Genomic DNA, 19,743 nt, shown 5'->3' on the forward strand with positions numbered 1-19,743 from the left:
AGCAAGGTGCAGGTGGTGCCAGGAGTGTTACCAGGGAACCTCTGATTGGCTGGCCACAGAAGTAGGGGTCAGGGCTGCAGCTGGGCACAAGTTTGGCAGCTGGTGCCAAGCAGAGCCTTGGTACCTCTGCCCATCATCCCTGTGGGACTGGGCCCCCTTGAAGCCTTGTTGGAATGTAGCTTCTGATGCAGGAGGTCGGGGGGGAGGTGCGGATTGTGCGTTTGGAAGCAGCTCCCCGGTGATGCCGGTGCTATTGACCCCTAGGCCACACTTGAATAAGAAGGATCCAGATCAGCTGTCTAGGGGGAAAAGTCAGGATTTCAGACAGATTCCTCACTGTAGGAGCTTAATTCCCATAGGAGAAAACCATACTGAGTTAGGAGGGAAAAGAATCTGTCAGACGCAGCGTGGCTGCTTTCAGGTCAGGAGGATGGATCCAGCATCATGCTTGCACCGTGTTTTCGGGAGAGCAGACTGTTGTTTGCCCAAGACTTTGCAGATGTCTGCAGTCGCTGGCCTTTTCTCGAGTGTAGGAAGTTGGTTCCTTCACCTGAGTCTCCAGTATGACCAAACCCTACAGGTAGGCATACAAGGGTGTTTGTGTGTAAATTCAGCCTTAGGAAGTGGCTTGGTGGCTGTTTGGCATTTTATTTCACAGCTCATAGGACACTGTGACCCAGCTTCAGCTACAGCTTTTTTCCAAAGCTACAATTAGGATGCCTAATCCATGCAGTGCACAAGTGTTTGTGGGGGCATGCAGAGTGTCCCAGAAGGAAAAAGCAGGTGCCTACTGATGCCTGCAGGAGTCTGGTCTGAGATGGGGAGTACCTTGTGTGCATTCTCAAGTGTATCTTTCAGTCCTTACAGTCCCTCTGAGATCCTAGGCATGATAATCATTCTCCTTCTACTGAGGAGAGAAGGAGCCTCCCCAAAGGGCCCACCCTCCATCCCCAGGGAGGACAAATCCAGGTGGCATCTGGTTCCCCTCTCTCTAACAAAGAAGCAGTCCTTCTCTCTGCCTGCCATCCCTCCTGCTTTTTTAGAACCTGTTGCATCTGTCTGCCTCCATAGGTTTTGTTTTTTTTTTTTTTTAATAGCTTTATTTATTTATTTACTTTTTTATTTTGAGAAAGTCTCGCTCTGTGGCCCAGGCTGGAGTGCAGTGGTGCAATCTCAGCTCACTGCAACCTCTACCTCCCGGGTTCAAGTGATTCTCATGCCTCAGCCTCCCAAGTAGCTGGGATTACAGGCACCCGCCACCACGCCTGGCTAATTTTTTTGTATTTTTAGTAGAGACAGGGTTTCACCATGTTGCCCAAGCTGGTCTCAAATTCCTGGCCTCAGGTGATCCACCCGCCTCTGCCTCCCAAAGTGCTGGGATTACAGGCATGAGCTGCTGCGCCTGACGTTAATAGCTTTATTGAGGTATAATTGACATACAATAAACTGCGTATATCAGAAGTATACAATTTGATAAATTTCAACTTGTAAGTACATCAGTAACACCACCACCACAATGAGGGTAGCAAAGAAAGGAAGTCGAATTAAAGCAGGGGAGGCAGATAACATTTGAAAATCTGTGTAATTAACCATGTTACAAGGCCAGAAAAGAAAAGCCTTATAATCATCCCAGTACATACAGGAAAAGCATTTGACAAAATCGGACATCCATTCCTGATAAAACCTCTCAGCAAACTAGGAGTAGAAGAGGAATTTCTTCACTGTCCTTTTCCACTGTGTAGATATGCAGATTTGCCTCATCCTAAAGTCTCCTGTGTCACAGTGGAGCAGGGAGGCAGGTGTGTGCTGGCTGCATGGGGTAGCAGGTTAGGTTAGTAATTAATCTGTGGCCAGCTGGCACCCTGGCTTCTTGGATGGGAAAGTGGCTTAATACCTGTTGGGGGTGGGGGGGGTATCTGTGGTCTCAGGGGAGACCATGGTATGGCAAGACCCCAGTGCCCTGCAGGGTGCTGGCACCATGCCCAGGCAGTGGGTGCTGCCTGTCTGCCTCTTTCCAGTAGCGAGACTCATCAGCTGAGTACTCCTGCTGGGGAAGCTTCAGAGTGCCCTTGTCCTCCCCAGCCCCATCCAGGGCAGGAGAGTGCAGACACGCTTCTCAGTGAGCAGTGAAGCACAGTGCACATTGCATCACTGTGTGTTGTAGAGGTGGTCGGGGCTCATGTTGAAGCTGTTTTCAGACCTTGTTCTGTGGGGCTCTCAGAGGGTCTGGGCCGTGGGGAGCGAGGGGCTGCTTTGCCAACACCTCCCCCTCCTCCACAACCCTGACAGCTTTGCCATCTGTTTCTGTAGGATGAGGTGGCCTCTAAGATCATGGAATTCACACACAGTAGGTTATTTTTAACAACCTTTACAAATATAGTCTAGAAAATATACATGTAGAAAAGTGTACAAGTCCCAAGTTTTACAGTTGAATGAACATTTATGAACACATTTGAGAACCCCAGTCCACCCAGGTCAAGGAACAGAGCCCTTCCCCTGAAGCCATCCTCAACGTCCTCTCCTAGTCACTTTCTGCCTGCCACTACCCTGACTGCTCTCACCATCCAGAAGTCTTGCCTGCTTTTGACCTTTTCATCCAGGACAAAAAAAAAAAATGTGTTTTTTTGTGTTTGGCTCTTTGACTCGACATTGTTTTGAGATTTGTCTTTGAGGTTATGTGTAGCAGCAGTTTGTTCATCCGACATTGAACGGACAGACCGTGATTTATTTATTTGGCGTTCTGTTGGTGGCCGCGTGGGCTGTTTTCAGTTGGGGCTGTTCTGAATGCAGCTGCTCTGAGTGCATTTCTGTTGATGCTGCCTGGAGTGGAATTGCTGGATCATAGCGTGAGTGTCCATCCTTAAATGGTGGTTAACATGGGATCCACAGAGTCACCAGCCTGTTCCATGGATTTCAGTGTCCTTGGTTCTCTCCATCATGGCCCTTGTTGCAGGAGTACCCACTGAGAAGGCCCCAGTGTCCACTCCTGTCCCTCCAGCTCCACATAGAGCCCAGGAGCTGTGGAGGAAGGGGTGGCCCTGGACCTCAGCCAAGTGTAGTCCTCCCCTGGGGTTTCCTGGCAGCCTAGGTGAGAGCCTCAGTGGCATTTTATCTGTTGCTTCTGTTCTTGACCTTGGCTGTCTCTGTCTATTCCTCTGGGTCAGTACGCAGGGATCCTAACGCCCCCTCCCAGCATCCAGTGGGCCTGGAGTTTGGTGGAGCACCTGTGTGCAGTCGGTGCTCAGAAAGCATTTGATGACTTGTCTCAGGGAATTCTAGAATGTCATTAGTTCTCAGGATCTTACAGCAGCCCAATGGGACAGACAGGCGAAGGGCTGCTCTCCTTCGGCTTCCTCTCTCAATGGGCCTCTGAGGCTGCCTCCAGGTGCCGTGCTGGGCACTGCCCTGCCTGAACAGATCTTACAGACCACAGAGCAACCCAGCAGAAAGTGCAGTGTGCTGGCCCTCGTGGCCCGGCCCCTTGGGGCGTGGTCTCCAGCACACCATTCATGATCTACAGATACCATCTTGTGGTTTTCTCATGCTCTCCGAGGAGGAACTGGGTTCCAATCAGTGATGGGTCTTGCGTCAGCGTTGGATGCCAGGTGCAGTCCCCTGCTACAGCTAAGCATGGTTCCACCGTCAGGTCCTTGTCTGCCCAGCCTCAGCTAGGTTCTTCCAGGCGGCGGCACAGGGTGTGCTGTTGTATGCATCTCTGTGCTTGGCAGTCTCTTGAAGGTTGTTCCCTGTTGATTCCTGAAAAGCTGGCTCGTTCTTATTTGGGCTCTGTCTTTGGCAGAACATATATGGGCCGAGCACTGTGTGTGTGTTTCCCCTGAGGATGTTGGGTCATTTCCAGTCTTCTGCAGCTGGCATTCTTATCGGCTGCTCCTGGAAGAGAGAGGCTGGGAGGGAGAAGCCCCCACCCAGCGTGCTATCACCAGGGCTCTGCTTGGCTTCCCACTGCCCCACTTCTATCCGTGTAGCAACGAATCAATTTACAGATGAGCTTTGAGAGCTCTTGTGCCTTCACAAAGGGCCAAATGGCAGTAAGAATTGTAAGTTCTGCAGACCTGAAGCAGAGGTCAGGAGAGTCTAGGTTGGTAGTTTGGTTGGGAAGAGCTGCTAAAACAGAAAGTGGGAGGGAAGGATGCTGTGGGGGCAGTGGCTGTGGAGAGCAGCACTGCCTGCCTCCTGGCTTCATCTGCAGGTTTCTCTCGCTGCAAAGGTCAGGCATGCCTACTGATGGAGCTCCCACTTCTGCCCCAAGTCCTGGGCTTCCTCTTTCTGAGTTGCTCTTGGGATTCAGTCAGGGCTCCGCGTGCTGCCTGTGCTCAGGTAGCATTTCCCGTCCCCTGGGCCAAGTTGTAGCGTGCAGTTGCATATTCGAGCAAGCATTACAGGAGCTTTGGCTGCAGGACAGGGAGGGCCACATGGACATGACAGACCACTCAGGTGGCCGGCTGCTCCCGGGAGTAGCAGGAGGGCCCCAGCAGGAAGTGTTTTTCAAGTGGTGAACTTGGTGGCTGTGGCTGAGACATGCACCCTCCCATCATTGTTCCTCCCAGTGTCATTCTTCCTCCCAGTGTCATTCTTCTTCTGAGAAGCTGTGAACTTGAGGCTTTGCCCCTGGGGTTTGAGGCTCCCATGAGGTCCTCTCAGAGGAAGGTGCCTTCACCAGGCAGAGCCTGGTGGACCTGCACCAGCCCCAAGAGACTGAGTGGAGAGTGCAGGGTGACGACTGCCCGAGGGTGAGCACAGCAGCACCCCTCGGGGGATACAGGTGCCGCCTCTTGCACTGACTTGCACTAGAGGCAGTTTGGCTCCCAGCTGCCTGGGAACACGTGCAGAGTTTGTCAGAAGCAGGAAGACTTGGTGTGGCGGGAACCAAATCACAGACACACACTCTCCCAGCAAAGCCCTGTTTGATTCACCCGTGTGTCCTCAGCAGACACGACTGTGTGTTGGGGGTTGGGGGGTGGGCGAGGTGACTCAGCCGCGGACGGCATTAGAATGCTTAGCACATTGAAGGCAGACTGTCTGCTTCTGGGTGCCATCTGTGGCGTGTTTGGGTTTGGAAGGACAGCTTGCTTGCTGATGAACACTTCCACAGTCTTTTGAGCTAAGTAGTTTTTGTAAATTACTGTCTAGACCATTCTGCATTAAAAAAAAAAAAAAAACCGACAACTTCCCCATTGTTGGTTTTAAAAGTGAACCATTTTTTACAGGTGCTTTGCCACTTTGCCACTGAGGCCTCAGCAGGGGCTGTTTTGAGCCCAAGAAGCAGGTTATGTGGGCTATGGGACACGAGTGTGGGCCCACAGGCTGCCAGGGCAGTGCTGCCCACTGTCCAGGGTGGTCAGGAAGGCTGGCCAGACACTGAGGTGGGGGAGTACAGAACTGCTGCAGTCCGTGCTCCATGTGCACTGTTCCCGGGGCCAGCCCGGTGGGGAGCGGGCTCCAGTGCCATCTGAAGTCCTGCTATGGTGGCCCTTGCGTGCGTGGGTCACCCTGGCCCTGCCTCTCAGGCATCCTGGGGACAAGGCAGATACAACATGGACGCTGTGGAGGTGGCCCTGTGTGGGTTCAAGGAACTGTTTGTAACCTGTGCATTTCACTGCAGGGGCACGCCAGGAGAGTCTTTGCAGAGTGCCGACATCACCACAGGCTGGTGGCACCTGGTACCCTTCACCCCACCCACTCAAAGCACCAGATGGGCCCTGTGTGTTTCGTAGCCATGTCAGGCTAGTGGAAGGCCAGGCCTCACCGTCTTCTAGCTGTGTGGTCTACCCAGGACCTCCATTACCTTCCTGGCCCTCAGTTGCCTTATCTGTAGAGCATGCTCATGAGGATGAAGTGAAAGAACTTGGCCCAAGGGCAACCCACCAGTGATGGTCCTGTGCGAGCTGTGCGCCCAGGCTCGGCACCCTTGGTTCTATTGGTTGGTCAGACCTTGGGCAGCACAGGGTTTCCCCTTTGCCACCACAGCTGCACTCCCAAGAGGCTGGGGATCTCAGGCGGGGTGGGAACAGTTCAGATGTGGAGAAAATGGAGAGGCAAGGCAAGGGGCTGCTGGGACTCAAAACTCAGTCTCAGTTCCTTGTTTCAGACCAGGGCTGGAAATCCCCAGCAGTAATTACTCAAGGCCTAGGGGTTTTACCTACGCACCCCTGTAATAAAGCGAGGAAGAGGCTGGTCAGTAGCGGGTCCACTCCACTGAGCAGGCCCCAGCTTTGCACTCAGACCCAGTGATCCTCTTCACAGAAGAAAAACTCAGACGCATGCCGCGGCCCAATTAAAATATTTACCAACAAGAGTTTGGTTTGAAAGGTGATTCCACGCGCCCTGTCGTAGGTAGGTTTTCAGAAGAGTCTAGTCTTCTGGACTCTGGAGACGTCAGAGGTGTCACTGGGTTTCACAGGGCCACAGAGGAGTGCTGCCGGCTGGCCTTTGGGGGAAACCATGGAAAGAAAGTTCTGAGTGGCTGTGTCCTATGTATGACTCAGCTGTGCCCAGAGCCATAGGATGTGGATCACAGATGGGAGGGAGGCATTGCTGACTGGGGTTGGGCAGCGTGTGGAGTGACGGCTGTCCCTTCCCTGGGTTACTGTTGGCTCATTGTTATGTTTCTCCCCTTCTGGGAGAAAGTGACCTAGCCCCCGCCCCTTCTTGCCAACTCCTCCCTCCTGGTCTGGGCCACTTGAGGGTCTGTCTTCTCTGTGGTGGTGGCTGTCCTGGGCTCCTTCCTGGTGCAGGTCAGGCATCTCCCTGCAGGAAGGAACTGTCCACCTAGCGCGTACCCCTGGTTCGGGCTCTCTGTGGCTTCCTTTAGAAGAGAGGCATGAGGATACCTGAGAGTCGGACCGGGATGGACAGCTGGCACTGGCACTCAGAGCTCCCCTCTCCAGCCCCAGGGGTGCCTGCTGTTTCCGCACCAGGTCTGTTAAGCAGCAGCCCAGTACTAGGGTAGGGGAGCTTGGTGAGGGTCTCCTCAGGTCTCACCAGATAGATGGTATTGTGCAGTGCGAATCGGTTAGGAGGCTTGAGACTTGAGACAGGCTCACGTGGAGGGAGGTGGCATCCTGCCCAGCCCTTGGCCCTTTCTGCCTCACTCAGGGGCCAGACAGTGGACAGCGAAGCCACTATGAGGAGGTGGAAACAGCTATTTGCTCACTTCCCCTTTAGATGGCTGCCAGTCCTTCTAGATCGGTGAACTCTCCCAAACAAATGCTAGGAAATAGATGTGTTTTCTCATCTTTATTTGTGACAAATTTCAAGCATGAAAGTAGAGAAAGGTAACCATCCTGCTTCAGTAGATAGCTGCTTACAGCCATGTGACTTTGTTTTACCTGTCCCCCTCCTGTCACTCACCCTACGGGATGATTCTGTAGCAAATTCCAGATTGTATTATCTCTTCAGGAACATGTCACTGAAAGACGAGGCTGCATGGTGGGTCTTTAATAGCTCACATGGAGCGTGGCGTGCTGCGAAGTTCCCCACTGCTCCCAGGGTGTGGGAGAATGAGGTGTCTCACGCAGCTCCAGGCGTCTGACCCAGGCTGCTTCTGAGGGGTGCCAGCCCCTCCCTCAGGCTGTCTCTGTGCGTGTCCAGCCCCGCCTCCTTCCTCACATTTCCTGTGAGCTGAACAGCACATGTCACCAGTTAGGCTGGCTGGAATTGTGGCTTAGCACAGGCTGTGGGGCTCTCCAGGGACAAAGGTGCCAGCCTTTCTGGAAGCCTTTCTTTTTTTTTTTGTTTTGGGTTTTTGGGTGTTTTGTTTCGTTTTTTCGTTTGTTTGTTTTTTGAGACAGTCTTGCTCTGTCGCCCAGGCTGGAGTGCAGTGGCGCGATCTCAGCTCACTGCAACCTCCGCCTCCTGGGTTTGAGCGATTTTTCTGCCTCAGCCTCCTGAGTACCTGGGACTACAGGTACACATCACCACGCCCGTGGAAGCCTTTCTAAGTTCTCATATAGAAGGATGACCACAAAAGAGCCCTGGGACAGCCAGACCTCCTGTGGTCTTGGGTGAGAAGTTGTCCCCTCCATGCCCCCATGCGTGTGTTCCTGGGGCATCCCTGAGGTGTGGGGCACCTGTGTGCTGAGGGCTGTGCTGGTGGTCCCTGGTTCACCCTCTGCCTGGATGCAAACCGTTCTTCCTCGGTATCTATGCTAGCTGTGATGCCTGTGGCCTGAGACCAGGCCTCCCCACTTGGTTTCTCTGAGATTCCAGAAGGACAAGTTAACATTCACATTCCTATTGGCCTATGTGTACCTGATCATGCCTCATGGATTTCCATTCTAAGACCTGAAAGTGTTCGGTGTGACAGTGGAGTCAGTTCCATCAACATTCATGTCCCCAGTGGCTGAGCTGGACCTACAGGTATACCTGTGCCACACCTGGTCCCACCTGCTAACTTCTTGCCCTGCCTGCCTTTGGAGCAGGCACCTCAGGGAGGTCCCACCTGCTTCCAGAGTGCTCCCTGCTGCATTTACCCCTGCCCTTCTCCTAGTAGCTGCATGGAGGTTCTGCTGTCAACACCCCCCACCCCCACTCAACACCCTCGCCCTTCACAGGCACTTCCTGCAGCAATGAAGAGGCCAAACTGAAGCAAGTGAAGTGGGCAGGGGCAGCCGTGTTGGTAGAAAGGGGAGGCAACGCCTGTCTTCGCTGGTGGTTAAGGAAGGTCAGACCCATTTACATCTATTGAGGGGTCCCTAGTGGAGAAGTGAGAGGCTGCACTTCCTGATGGGATTCCTGCCGCTTTGGGAAAGCCACTTGGCAGGTGTTTTGAGAGGTTTTTTTCGACTGGGAACAAATCCCAAGGGAGAATCCAAAGGATGAGGGGACCTCAGATGTGCCAGGCTATTCCTGACAGCAAGAGGCTGCAATTGGCCATCGGGCCACGTGGCCCTGGCAAGCCCGAAGAGCTGCCCTAAAGCCATCCTTTGAGGCTGTCTTCTGGAGTGGCTCCCCATGTGGAGTCAAAACTGTGTCTGTGCTGAGATTAGGATCTAGTGTACTTCCCCAGATAGACGGACAGGTGCCAAAGGCATCCCAGAAACAGGGCAAGGGCAGGTGGTCTGGGGGGGCAGTGGCTAAGGGGGATAGAAGACAGCTTGTGAAGGAGCCGCCTGGGGTCTTTTTGGTCTGTTTTTCCTCCCAATGTCCTTACCTATGGCCCCTCCCCTGCCGTAAGGCTTTGGTGCTTTCTGGTCAGCTCCCTGCCCAGCTAGCTCCCTGCCCATTCTTCTCCAGCTCTTTTCTGCTTTTCAGCATGGAGGTCAGTCTCCAGCCCAGATGGACACAGCTCGTTCTGCCACATCCTTTTTTGACCTCCCTGGGAGGCCACCTTAGATGCGTGCTGCCCTCACCCTGTGGCCTGCCTCCCTGCCCTGAGGGTTCATGCTGGACTTCTCAGGCCTGGAGTCAGAGCGGGAGCCTCCCCTCAGCGACATACAAGTCCTGGGGCCTCTGCCACTCCTGGGTGGGGGGTGAGTTGCTTGTTAAGGCAGGGTCCCCAGGGCCAGGGTCAGAAGCCAGCTCATGTTTTGCTCCTATGGGACCAACACCAATTAGGTGCTAAGTGTTCCTTGGGACAGACCATGGCCATCTATAAAGAGGATCTGTGGAGCATTCTGGCTCAATGTGCCTAGGCTCGGGGGCAAGAGGTCCGGGCCAGTCCCTTTGCAGGGATTCCTAGCTGCATTGCTCAGTGTCTGCCTCCTGGGCCTGGGAGGCCTATGTCTGGAATGCTCAGGTGGCGCTCCCCACACAGTGCTCAGGCTGCTTGACATCAAGGCCCCAGAGGTCGCAGGGCAGGACAGTCTCACCTTGCCCCCATCCTTAGCTCTGCTGACATCACTGAGTGCCTTCTGCTGGCTCCAGGGAGTGGCTGCATTGGGCAGTCACCCTCTCTCTGTGTCTTATACAACATACATTTATCATCTCAGGCTCTAGGGCTCAGAAGTCAGGTCCAGTCTCACTGGGCTGGGATCCAGGCAGCAGCCGGCTGCGCTCCTCTCTGGAGGATCCGTTTTCTGCCCCGCCAGGTGTTGGCAGAGTTCATCTGTTTACGGCATAGGATTGTAGGTTTCTAGCACCTTACAGGTACGGCAGACGGGCTCCTCTACTCCTCTGGTGAGCGGCTCACACTCTGGGGACAGAAAGGGGACTGCCAAGGATGTAGCATTTCCCTTGGGGCTCCTAGAGGCTCAAGGCCTCTCTGCACACACTTAAGCGTGGTTCATGAGGCAGGGGAGGGGCCAGGGGTGAGGATACCCAGTCACAGGGCCCTCAGACCTTTGCCTGGTGTCCCCAGCTCCCACACAGCTTCCAGGAGACTCTTGGGGCTGGCTGTTGGTTCAGCAGTGATTTCTGGGGCACCAGCTCAGTGCCAGACCCTGGGGTTGCCCAGGTGTTCTGTCTCCTCCCTCCTTTCTGGCAGCAGGATGGTGTCTGCCCAAGGACAAGGACACTTTGTGCCACCAGACTAGCTGGGCCTGGGCAGTGTTTTGCTCTGCAAAGACTGCTGCTTCAGGAGTATGTGGGGAACCAAGGCTCCAAATATACCAGGGTGAGGTCAGCAGGGTGGAGGTGAAGCCATGTGGCAAGCCCAGGGACTGAGTCGGTGCTGGAGTGCCTAGGCCAGGGAGTGGTTGGCCTTGCTATCTGTCTGGGACTGGCCTCCTAACGGCGCAGTCCTCCCCAGCACTGATCCCTGCCCATTGCATGAGGAGTGCGGACACGACTGCATCTCCTCTCACATCACCCGCCCACCCCCACCATGATGCAGCTCGAAGCAGGGTTTTCAGGGTCATTTGGAGCCCTGAATGAGAACATTGCAAGGCAAGGCCGTTATTGCCAAGGAGCAAATGGGCCCATTGGCAGAGGGGCAGCTTTGTGGGAGCTCTGCGGGGACTGCTGTCGTGGCTCTGTGGTCACTCTGCAACTTTGCACCCAGAGGAGACAACACAGGGGAAGGAAGGGAGGGGCAGTGGCTGCCTTGCCCTGGAAGTGGGGCAGAAGAGTAGAAAAGCCAGAATCCATGAGGCCAGCAGAATTAACAGCCCTCAAGGACGTCCACATTCTAGTCCTGGAGCCCAGGCACGTGGTACTGTACATGACAGATGTGACTAAGGGAACAGCCTGGAGATGGGGGGATGATCCGAGATCATCTGAGCAGGCCCTGCCTAGTCAGGGAGTCCTTAGAGATGGCACTTGTCCTGGCTGGGTCAGAGAGATGCTGGGCGAGAAGTCAGCCTGTGGCTGGCATAAGGGGGAGGGGCTGTGAGCTGGATGCAGTGCCCTCCAGAAGCTGGGAATGGCTTCAGATGACAACCAGCAAGAACAGGGGCCTCATTCCTGCAGTGTAAAGAGCTGAACTCTGGGCCGGGCGCGGTGGCTCACGCCTGTCATCCCAGCACTTTGGGAGGCCAAGGAGGGCGGATCACTTGACGTCAGGAGTTCCAGACCAGCCTTCAACATGGTGAAACCCCCATCCCTACTAAAAAAATACAAAAATTAGCTGGGTGTGGTGGCGGGCGCCTGTAATCCCAGCTACTCGGGAGGCTGAGGCAGGAGAATGGCTTGAACCCAGGAGGTGGAGGTTGCAGTGAGCTGAGATCATGCCATTGCACTCCAGCCTGGGTGACAAGAGGAAAACTTCGTCTCAAAAAAATAGATAAATAAGAGCTGAACTCTGCTAACACCTGAAGGAGCAGGAAATGGATCCTCCAGAGAGGATCCCAGCCCAGTGAGACCGAGACCTGACTTCTGAGCCCTAGAGTCTGAGATGAAAAATGTGTGCTGTGTAAGATGCTGAGTTTACAATCGTGTTATGGAAACGCATGCCACGCAGTCTTGGCAAGGATGTGGCCTGGTGGGAATGGAATGGAGCAGCCTTCCTGGGGGCGAGGTGACCACCCTGCATGGATGTGAAGCCCCGGCCCCTCTGCGGCTGTCTGTGCACTACCCCAGAGTCAAGACTGTCACTGCCGTCAGTTGCAGCCTTGTTTTGTAATGGCGAACGGAAAGTGCCTAAGTGTCCCACAACAGTCAAGTCGGGCCTTCCCCATCTGGAAGGGATGGTGAGCCAAATGAGGGGCTCTGTTTGAGGCTGGACATTGCTGATGTTAAGTCAGAAAAGGGAAGAACCACGGTCAGTTTGGTTTTGAAATATGTGACAAGTGTAGATGTATACGCCTGTATACACAAGGGATACTTTTGGAAAAAATGCAAGGTACTGCTACAGTGGCTGGGTCAGAGATGCCCATTTCCTTGTGTGCCCTTTTATGCTGTTTTAATTTGTATCATGTGCCCGCTTAACTCCTTTATCATGTTGGGGTAGGGGTGGGGGGGAGTTGTGTAATCTACTCACTGTGGTTTCCTCAGGGCCCCTGGGTTCCCGCCTGCCAGCCAGCCCACCAGAAACCTGTAGCTGCTAGAGGTGGCAGTTGAGCAGTAGGAATTCTTGTAACAAACAATTAAAGGAGTTAGTAATGTGTGGGAAGTGCTTAGAACAAGGTGGGGCTCCTAGCAAGATCCTAAAAGGGAGGGATTACTTGGTCATGGGATGTGTTCATGTTTCACTCTGTCAGACAAAGTCCAGCAGTCCCCAAAGTTGGCTGTACCCCCAGAAGTACCTAGTATTGTCAGTGGGGTGCGTGTATCATGTATCCATTTGTGGGTTCAGTTTGAGTTTTCCTAATTATTGATAAAGCTGAGAAGCTGAGCATTAGTGCTGACATTTCATTGCACAGTGTCTGTTCCTGTCTTGTAGCCACTGTGCGCCGGGCTCCTGGTCAGCTGTACTGCTGGCACAGGCATTCTCTGTGTGTTCCAGATACAGCTTCTTGGGGCTTGTGGCCTATGCCTTCTCCCACTTTGTGACTTTCTGCTCTCTTTATGGTGTCTTTGGATTCAAATTGACTGGCTTACTGTGTATTGATTTTTTTTTTTTTGAAGCGGAGTCTCGCTCTGTCGCCCGGACTGGAGTGCAGTGGCCAGATCTCAGCTCACTGCAAGCTCCGCCTCCCGGGTTTACGCCATTCTCCTGCCTCAGCCTCCCGAGTAGCTGGGACTACAGGCGCCCGCCACCTCGCCCGGCTAGTTTTTGTATTTTTAGTAGAGACGGGGTTTCATTGTGTTAGCCAGGATGGTCTCGATCTCCTGACCTCGTGATCTGCCCGTCTCGGCCTCCCAAAGTGCTGGGATTACAGGCTTGAGCCACCGCGCCGGCCGTGTATTGATTTTTTTTTTTTTTTTTAACGGAGTCTCGCTCTGTCACCCAGGCTGAAGTGCGGTGGCGTGGTCTCAGCTCACTGCAACCTCCGCCTCCCGAGTTCAAGCGGTTCTCGTGCCTCAGCCTCCCGAGTAGCTGGGACTACAGGCGCATGCCAGCACACCCAGCTAATTTTTGTATTTTTAGTACAGATGGGGTTTCACTATGTAGGCCAGGCTGGTCTCAAACTCCTGATCTCGTGATCCGCCCTCATTGGCCTCCCAAAGTGCTGGGATTACAGGCGTGAGCCACCGCACCCAGCCTATGTATTGATCTTTTAAGCTTTGTGGATTTTATTCGATGAATTCTTCAGTGTCTCCTCTCCCACTCCCATCAGATGGCAGAGTAGAGGTCATTTTAAGTGTCAGGAGCAGCTCTTGTTTCACAAGCATCCTGGGTTTCAGCAGTTGGGTGGATATGTACCATGTACACTGGAGGGTTTGGAGCCAACCGCACACCACACACTGGAGGAGGTCGGACAATGGGTGAGGATGAGCACTGGGTGCTGGGTGCCAGGTTGGCCCTGGGAGCAGGTAGGAGACTACATGGAGTGGGGGCTTCAATGCTGCCAGCTCCTCTTGCTCTGGGGTTGGGGAGAGACTGGAGCAGGCTGGGGTAGGGTGTCCCAGCCTCCCAGGGGAGAAGGGCAGGGACCTGACAAATGGCTTTTTCTTTATTTCCACAGATCCGGAACATGGTGGCGGTGCTGGAAGTCATCTCCAGCCTGGAGAAATACCCCATTACCAAAGAGGCACTTGAGGTGAGTATCCCAGACCCCAGCATTTGGGAGTGCAGAATGGGGGACGGGACGGCACCAACCCAGGTCCTTCCCCAGCTTCTAGGAGCGTGTGTCTTTGCTTCAGAGGACCAAGAGAGGCGGTGTGCCCTCACAGCTTGTGCCCCGTGATCTTGCTGTCCCCGTGGGCACTGCAGTGACCAAGTGGCATTATTCCCATCCTACATGCCCAGCACACTTCATGGGCACGTGGGGACATGGGGACATCAGGAGAGGTGTGCTTGGGGGAGGCTCCAGTGAGAGGCATCGTCCCCAACCCTCCACTTGAAGCAGACCCTCTGTGCTGCCGCCTTGGCCACCACACCCTCTCATCCAGAAAGCCTCCCTGGCAGTGTCCTTACAGTGGCCTTGACAGTCCACAGCGCCCTGGCACCAGGAGCCTGTGGGACAGCACTGCTGAGAAGCCACCTGCGACCCTGAAGGTCTGGGGACTAGGTTTCAGAATTTATATTGTCACAAAGGACCGGAAATCCCCAGAAGTTTTGTGCCAGGGAAGCTGGCAGTTTAGGGCTCAGTGGGAATCGGGTCATTTCATTGTCAGGGACACTTCCCACCATTTCTGGCTCAGCTCATGAGGAAGTCCCTGTCCCGAAAGTATGTCATCATCTCTCTTTCTGGTTGTAGGAAACACGACTTGGGAAGCTCATCAACGACGTCCGCAAGAAAACCAAGAACGAGGAGCTCGCCAAGCGGGCCAAGAAGCTGCTGCGGAGCTGGCAGAAGCTCATCGAGCCAGCGCACCAGCATGAGGCAGCGCTGCGGGGGCTGGCAGGGGCCACTGGCTCTGCCAACGGGGGTGCACACAACTGCCGGCCGGAGGTGGGGGCGGCTGGCCCGCCCAGGAGCATCCATGACCTGAAGAGCCGCAATGACCTCCAGAGGCTGCCCGGGCAGCGGCTGGACAGGCTGGGCAGCCGCAAGCGCCGGGGTGACCAGCGTGACCTCGGCCACCCAGGGCCGCCACCTAAGGTCTCCAAAGCTAGCCACGATCCCCTGGTCCCCAACTCATCCCCCCTCCCCACCAATGGGATCAGTGGGAGTCCAGAGAGCTTCCCTGGCTCCCTGGATGGCAGTGGGCATGCAGGCCCAGAGGGCGGCCGCCTGGAGCGTGGCGAGAATGACAAGCACAGTGGCAAGATCCCCGTCAATGCTGTGCGGCCGCACACCAGCTCCCCGGGCCTGGGCAAGCCCCCTGGACCCTGCTTGCAGCCAAAGGCTTCGGTGCTGCAGCAGTTGGACAGGGTGGATGAGACTCCGGGGCCTCCCCACCCCAAGGGGCCCCCTCGCTGCTCTTTCAGTCCTCGGAACTCACGGCATGAGGGCTCCTTTGCCCGGCAGCAGAGCTTGTATGCACCCAAGGGCTCCGTGCCCAGCCCCTCACCGCGGCCCCAGGCACTCGATGCCACACAGGTGCCGTCACCGCTTCCACTGGCACAACCGTCCACACCCCCTGTACGGCGGCTTGAGCTGCTGCCCAGTGCGGAAAGCCCAGTGCGCTGGCTTGAGCAGCCGGAAAGCCACCAGCGGCTGGCGGGGCCGGGCTGCAAGGCAGGGCTGTCCCCAGCTGAGCCCCTCCTGTCCCGGGCGGGCTTCTCCCCAGACTCCTCCAAGGCGGACAGTGACGCTGCCTCCTCAGGGGGCTCGGACAGTAAAAAGAAGAAGAGGTACCGGCCTCGAGACTACACGGTTAACTTGGACGGGCAGGTGGCTGAGGCGGGCGTCAAGCCTGTCAGGTTAAAAGAGCGGAAGCTCACCTTTGACCCCATGACAAGACAGATCAAACCTCTGACCCAGAAAGAGCCAGTGCGGGCAGACAGCCCTGTGCACATGGAGCAGCAGTCCAGGACAGAGCTGGACAAGCAGGAGGCCAAGGCCAGCCTCCAGAGCCCCTTTGAACAGACGAACTGGAAGGAGCTGTCACGCAACGAGATCATTCAGTCCTACCTGAGCCGGCAGAGCAGCCTGCTGTCATCGTCGGGCGCGCAGACCCCGGGGGCTCACCACTTCATGTCTGAGTACCTGAAGCAGGAGGAGAGCACCCGGCAAGGGGCCAGGCAGCTGCACGTGCTGGTGCCTCAAAGCCCGCCCACAGACCTCCCCGGGCTGACCCGGGATATCACACAGGACGATCTCGACAGAATCCAGGCCAGCCAGTGGCCGGGGGTGAACGGGTGTCAGGACACACAGGGTAACTGGTATGACTGGACGCAGTGCATATCGCTTGATCCGCACGGCGATGACGGGCGCTTGAACATTCTGCCTTATGTCTGTTTGGACTGACCGGCCCGTCAGCCACGAAGTGCATTCCCATCTTGCAGAAGCCGGGCGGGCGGGCAGGCAGGTGGGCGGGTGGCCGGGGCCCAGCTGCCTCCTGTGCTGGGAACTCGGGGAGTCCAGCCCGGGCAGGAGGGAGGGGGCGGGAGTCACGCGGTCTCTCTGCACTCTTCCCTCAAAACTCTCCTTTTGTGAAATGCTGCTACCAGTTTACTAACAAAATTGCGAAGGAAGGACCGCGTGGAAGGAAGGACGGCAAAGTGAGTTCAGAACTCTATAGCAAACCAGCTATAAAAAGCGTTAGTCCCTCACCCCTGAAGAGGTGCGGACACTTTCCAGCACCTGAAAGCTGGGACCTCAGTTGCAGGCAGGCACAGAAAACCTGTGGAGAGGTTACCTTTAACACAGCAACAGAAGCACGCATCTCATTTCTCTTGCATTTTCTGTTCTTTAATTTGGCCCTGAGTGTCTGTGAGACAGTGGGCCATGCTGCCTCTGTTTGCTCCCTACTTAGCCACTGTCAGGTCAGTGTTGTCCGTCATGTGCCAGAAGCTTCTCAGCTGTAGTGAGCCACTGGCATTGGGCAGGCGGGCCAGCTGGCCAGCCAGGGTGACCCACACTCCATAGGCAGCCACCTGTTTATATCTGGTTTCAGTTATAACCCTGTTTTTAAAGAAATGCTGCAAAAATTTAAGTTTTTTCATGTTTATTTTAACAACTCCTTCCATCAGACCACCAGACAAAAAAAAACCTTTTTCTTCCTCCCTTTCTTTTTTCCCTTCCTACACACATCTAGAAAATTTCACCTTTCTAGAGTCCTCCCAAAACAACACAAAAGTTAACCGTGGGTGCTACTGGTTTTATGCTGTACTGTGGGGCGAGGGGGAAGACCTGTCTGTACGCTGGAAACACTCATAACCATTCCTTTAGATTCGTTTGCCTTATGGTTATTTGTCATAAACGCGATTTGCAAAAACAAGGAGCCTTAGTGAATGTACAGTACCTAGACTTCTGTGTTCTCAGGACGCAGAAGGGAGCAACTTTGCTATTTGGTCCAGTAAGTGGACACCTTGTGATATAAATGTGGAAATAAAATAAAAAAAAAACCATTTGCACAAACCAGTCTGAGAATCTTTTCTCATTTGGACCTTCACAGCCAAATCAGCCCTTTCCTGCATTGTGGATTAGCCAGAAAGACCTAGACCCCAACAGCCGCAATGCAGGGAGACAGGACAGGGCACTGGGCTGAAGTCCACCTGCTAGCCTGCTGCTGCATTTGGGAGGACCTCCACATTTTATTCATTCAGGGCCACATTAAGGAACGTTATCTTGTCTCACCCAGACTTTACCTGGCCTAGAGAGCAGCCCTTCGTAGGAGGCTCCATAGCACAGGTCTCAGTGACTACCCCCACCTTAACAAAATACCAGAGGCTCAGAGCTGTGTGTGTGTGTGGCAGCCCACCCTGTGGCCCTGGCCCCCGGCTGCCTTACTAGCTGGTTGTTGCTGACTCCAAAAAAATAGTTCTCCCTTGACTATAAACTGATCATCTTTTAGTTCCCCCTCTTCCCTGAAACTGTAGGCTAAGACTTTGGTTTTCTAGTTTTTCACTTTGGAATAGGTCATCTTATCCATATCTGCTTAATTTCACAAATGAAGAAACAGCTACACCTTAAGACATGCAATCTCACAGAGCAAACCAAGGTTTCCTTCCAGCCTGTAAGACTACAGTCAGTCCAGAGCCAGTTTCAGAGCCAGCAGGGATTCCTGGCAAAAGCTTGGTGCAGAATACACTCCCCTCCCCAACAAAAGGCCATGGGCGAAGTGGCTTTGAGGGCAGGATGAGGTTGAACCCAGGCCTGCCACCCACCAGCTGTGTGGCTCTGAGCTCATCTCTTCACTCCTGTGCACATGTCCCCATTTGGGGGGTGAAAATACCTACCCCAGAGTTGTCAGAACTAAAACACAGCATGTCAGTGGAAGTATCTGACACTCAGCTGTGCTGGAGGGTGCCTATAGTTATATTTTCCCAAGTTCACTGTGCCTGTGTTTAACAGCTCTGCTGATATGTGGTGTCTCAAGGATGTGACTTTACTCTGATACACACAGGGCACAGCTGGAGGATATTAGGGTGCAGAGCTTGGCCTCCTACCAGCATCTCTAGAACTTTGGGACAGGCTGCAGCTCCCCCCTACCCCTGCTTGCAGGGACTACCATGTCTGTGTCCATGTATCCAGGAGGGCCTAGGGCACTAATGTTACCTGCCTTTGAGAATGCAAGGATAAGCAAAGATACCTTCCAACATTTGGGGGGCCAAGTTGGGTTGCTGCTTTCTACTTTTCTTTGGGACTGGGTCTCGCTCTGTCACCCAGGCTGGAGTGCAGTGGCGCCATCATAGCTCACCTGCAGCCTTGACCTGGGCTCAAGCCGATCCTCCCACCTCAGCCTCTCTACTAGTGGGGACCACAGGCGTGCGCCACCACACCTGGCTAATTTTTGTATTTTTTGCAAAGACGAGGTTTTGCCATGTTGCCCAGGCTGATTTCCAACTCCGGAGTTCAAGCAATCCGCCCGCCTTGGCCTCCCTAAGTGCTGGGATTACAAGCTTGAGTCACCGCACCCGGCCGGTTGCTGCTTCTAATTTAACAAGTAGAAACACTGTAACGGAATTTTAACACCCTTTCCTCGAAAAAATCGGAGGTACACGATTTGAGGAAACGATTACAGTCCTCGACATAGTATAAGATCATCTTACTGAAAACCTCGTCTTGTTTTTCTTCATTGGGGCCTGGGGCTGGTTCATCCCGGCTGGTGCCTGGACATCAGCCGTCAGGGCCCGGCACCTCCCCCTTCTGCCGAGCCTTGGAGACAGGTGTCTAAGGCCGCTGCCATGGCCACGGTCCCCAGAGTGGCCAGGAAGCCTAAGACAAGTCGCTTCCCCATTCTGGACTTCGGTCTGTGAAATGGGAATGGTGATACCTACCGCACGGCGTTCCTAGGATTCAGTGGGATGATACGACGGCCAGGCCCGAGAACTGCGCACGTCGCGGTGGTTTCCAGAACATGATTCCAGGGATCGAGTGCTCCGGGACAGTCTCACTGCCAGAGTTTGGCCACGCGCGTGCGCCCCAGTTTGCAGAGCAAGTGTAGCCCAAGAGCTTTTCACAACTGGTTTCTTTCCCCAAAAGGTCTTTTACCTTCGGTGTCAGCCGCCGCCAGCCATCAGGAATCTAGTTAGGCGGTGCCCATGTACCCCTGGTAGAGGCCCTGATATTTGGCCCACGCACAGACGCCGACGCTGCAAAGCCCTCCGCGCTCCTGCTCGCCTGTTCCACTCGAGTTCTGGCTCCCGGTCACTGGGACCGCCCACGTCTCAGGTGGCACAGCTTGGATCCA

The 19,743-nt window shown here is 54.6% G+C and overlaps 1 protein-coding gene across 2 annotated transcripts in view; it reads left to right on the top strand.

Moving 5' to 3' along the window:
* The window catches only part of MED26 (mediator complex subunit 26), a 54,905-nt gene extending 37,437 nt beyond the window's left edge, over window positions 1–17,468 (top strand). The window contains exons 1-3 of one of the 2 annotated variants that reach the window (XM_033198572.1): window positions 1,495–6,354; window positions 13,965–14,039; window positions 14,700–17,468. In XM_033198572.1, the coding sequence (XP_033054463.1) occupies window positions 13,974–14,039; window positions 14,700–16,355 (1,722 nt within the window). In that variant the 5' untranslated portion in view covers window positions 1,495–6,354; window positions 13,965–13,973 and the 3' untranslated portion in view covers window positions 16,356–17,468. Of the gene's footprint in view, window positions 1–1,494; window positions 6,355–13,964; window positions 14,040–14,699 lie in introns of those variants that run through there. The other variant, XM_033198571.1, reaches the window with a different exon arrangement.
* Window positions 17,469–19,743: the final 2,275 nt, after the last annotated feature.

The sequence above is a fragment of the Trachypithecus francoisi genome, unplaced genomic scaffold (assembly GCF_009764315.1).
Source record: "Trachypithecus francoisi isolate TF-2019V2 unplaced genomic scaffold, Tfra_2.0 Lachesis_group5, whole genome shotgun sequence".
Taxonomy (NCBI): Eukaryota; Metazoa; Chordata; class Mammalia; order Primates; family Cercopithecidae; genus Trachypithecus; species Trachypithecus francoisi.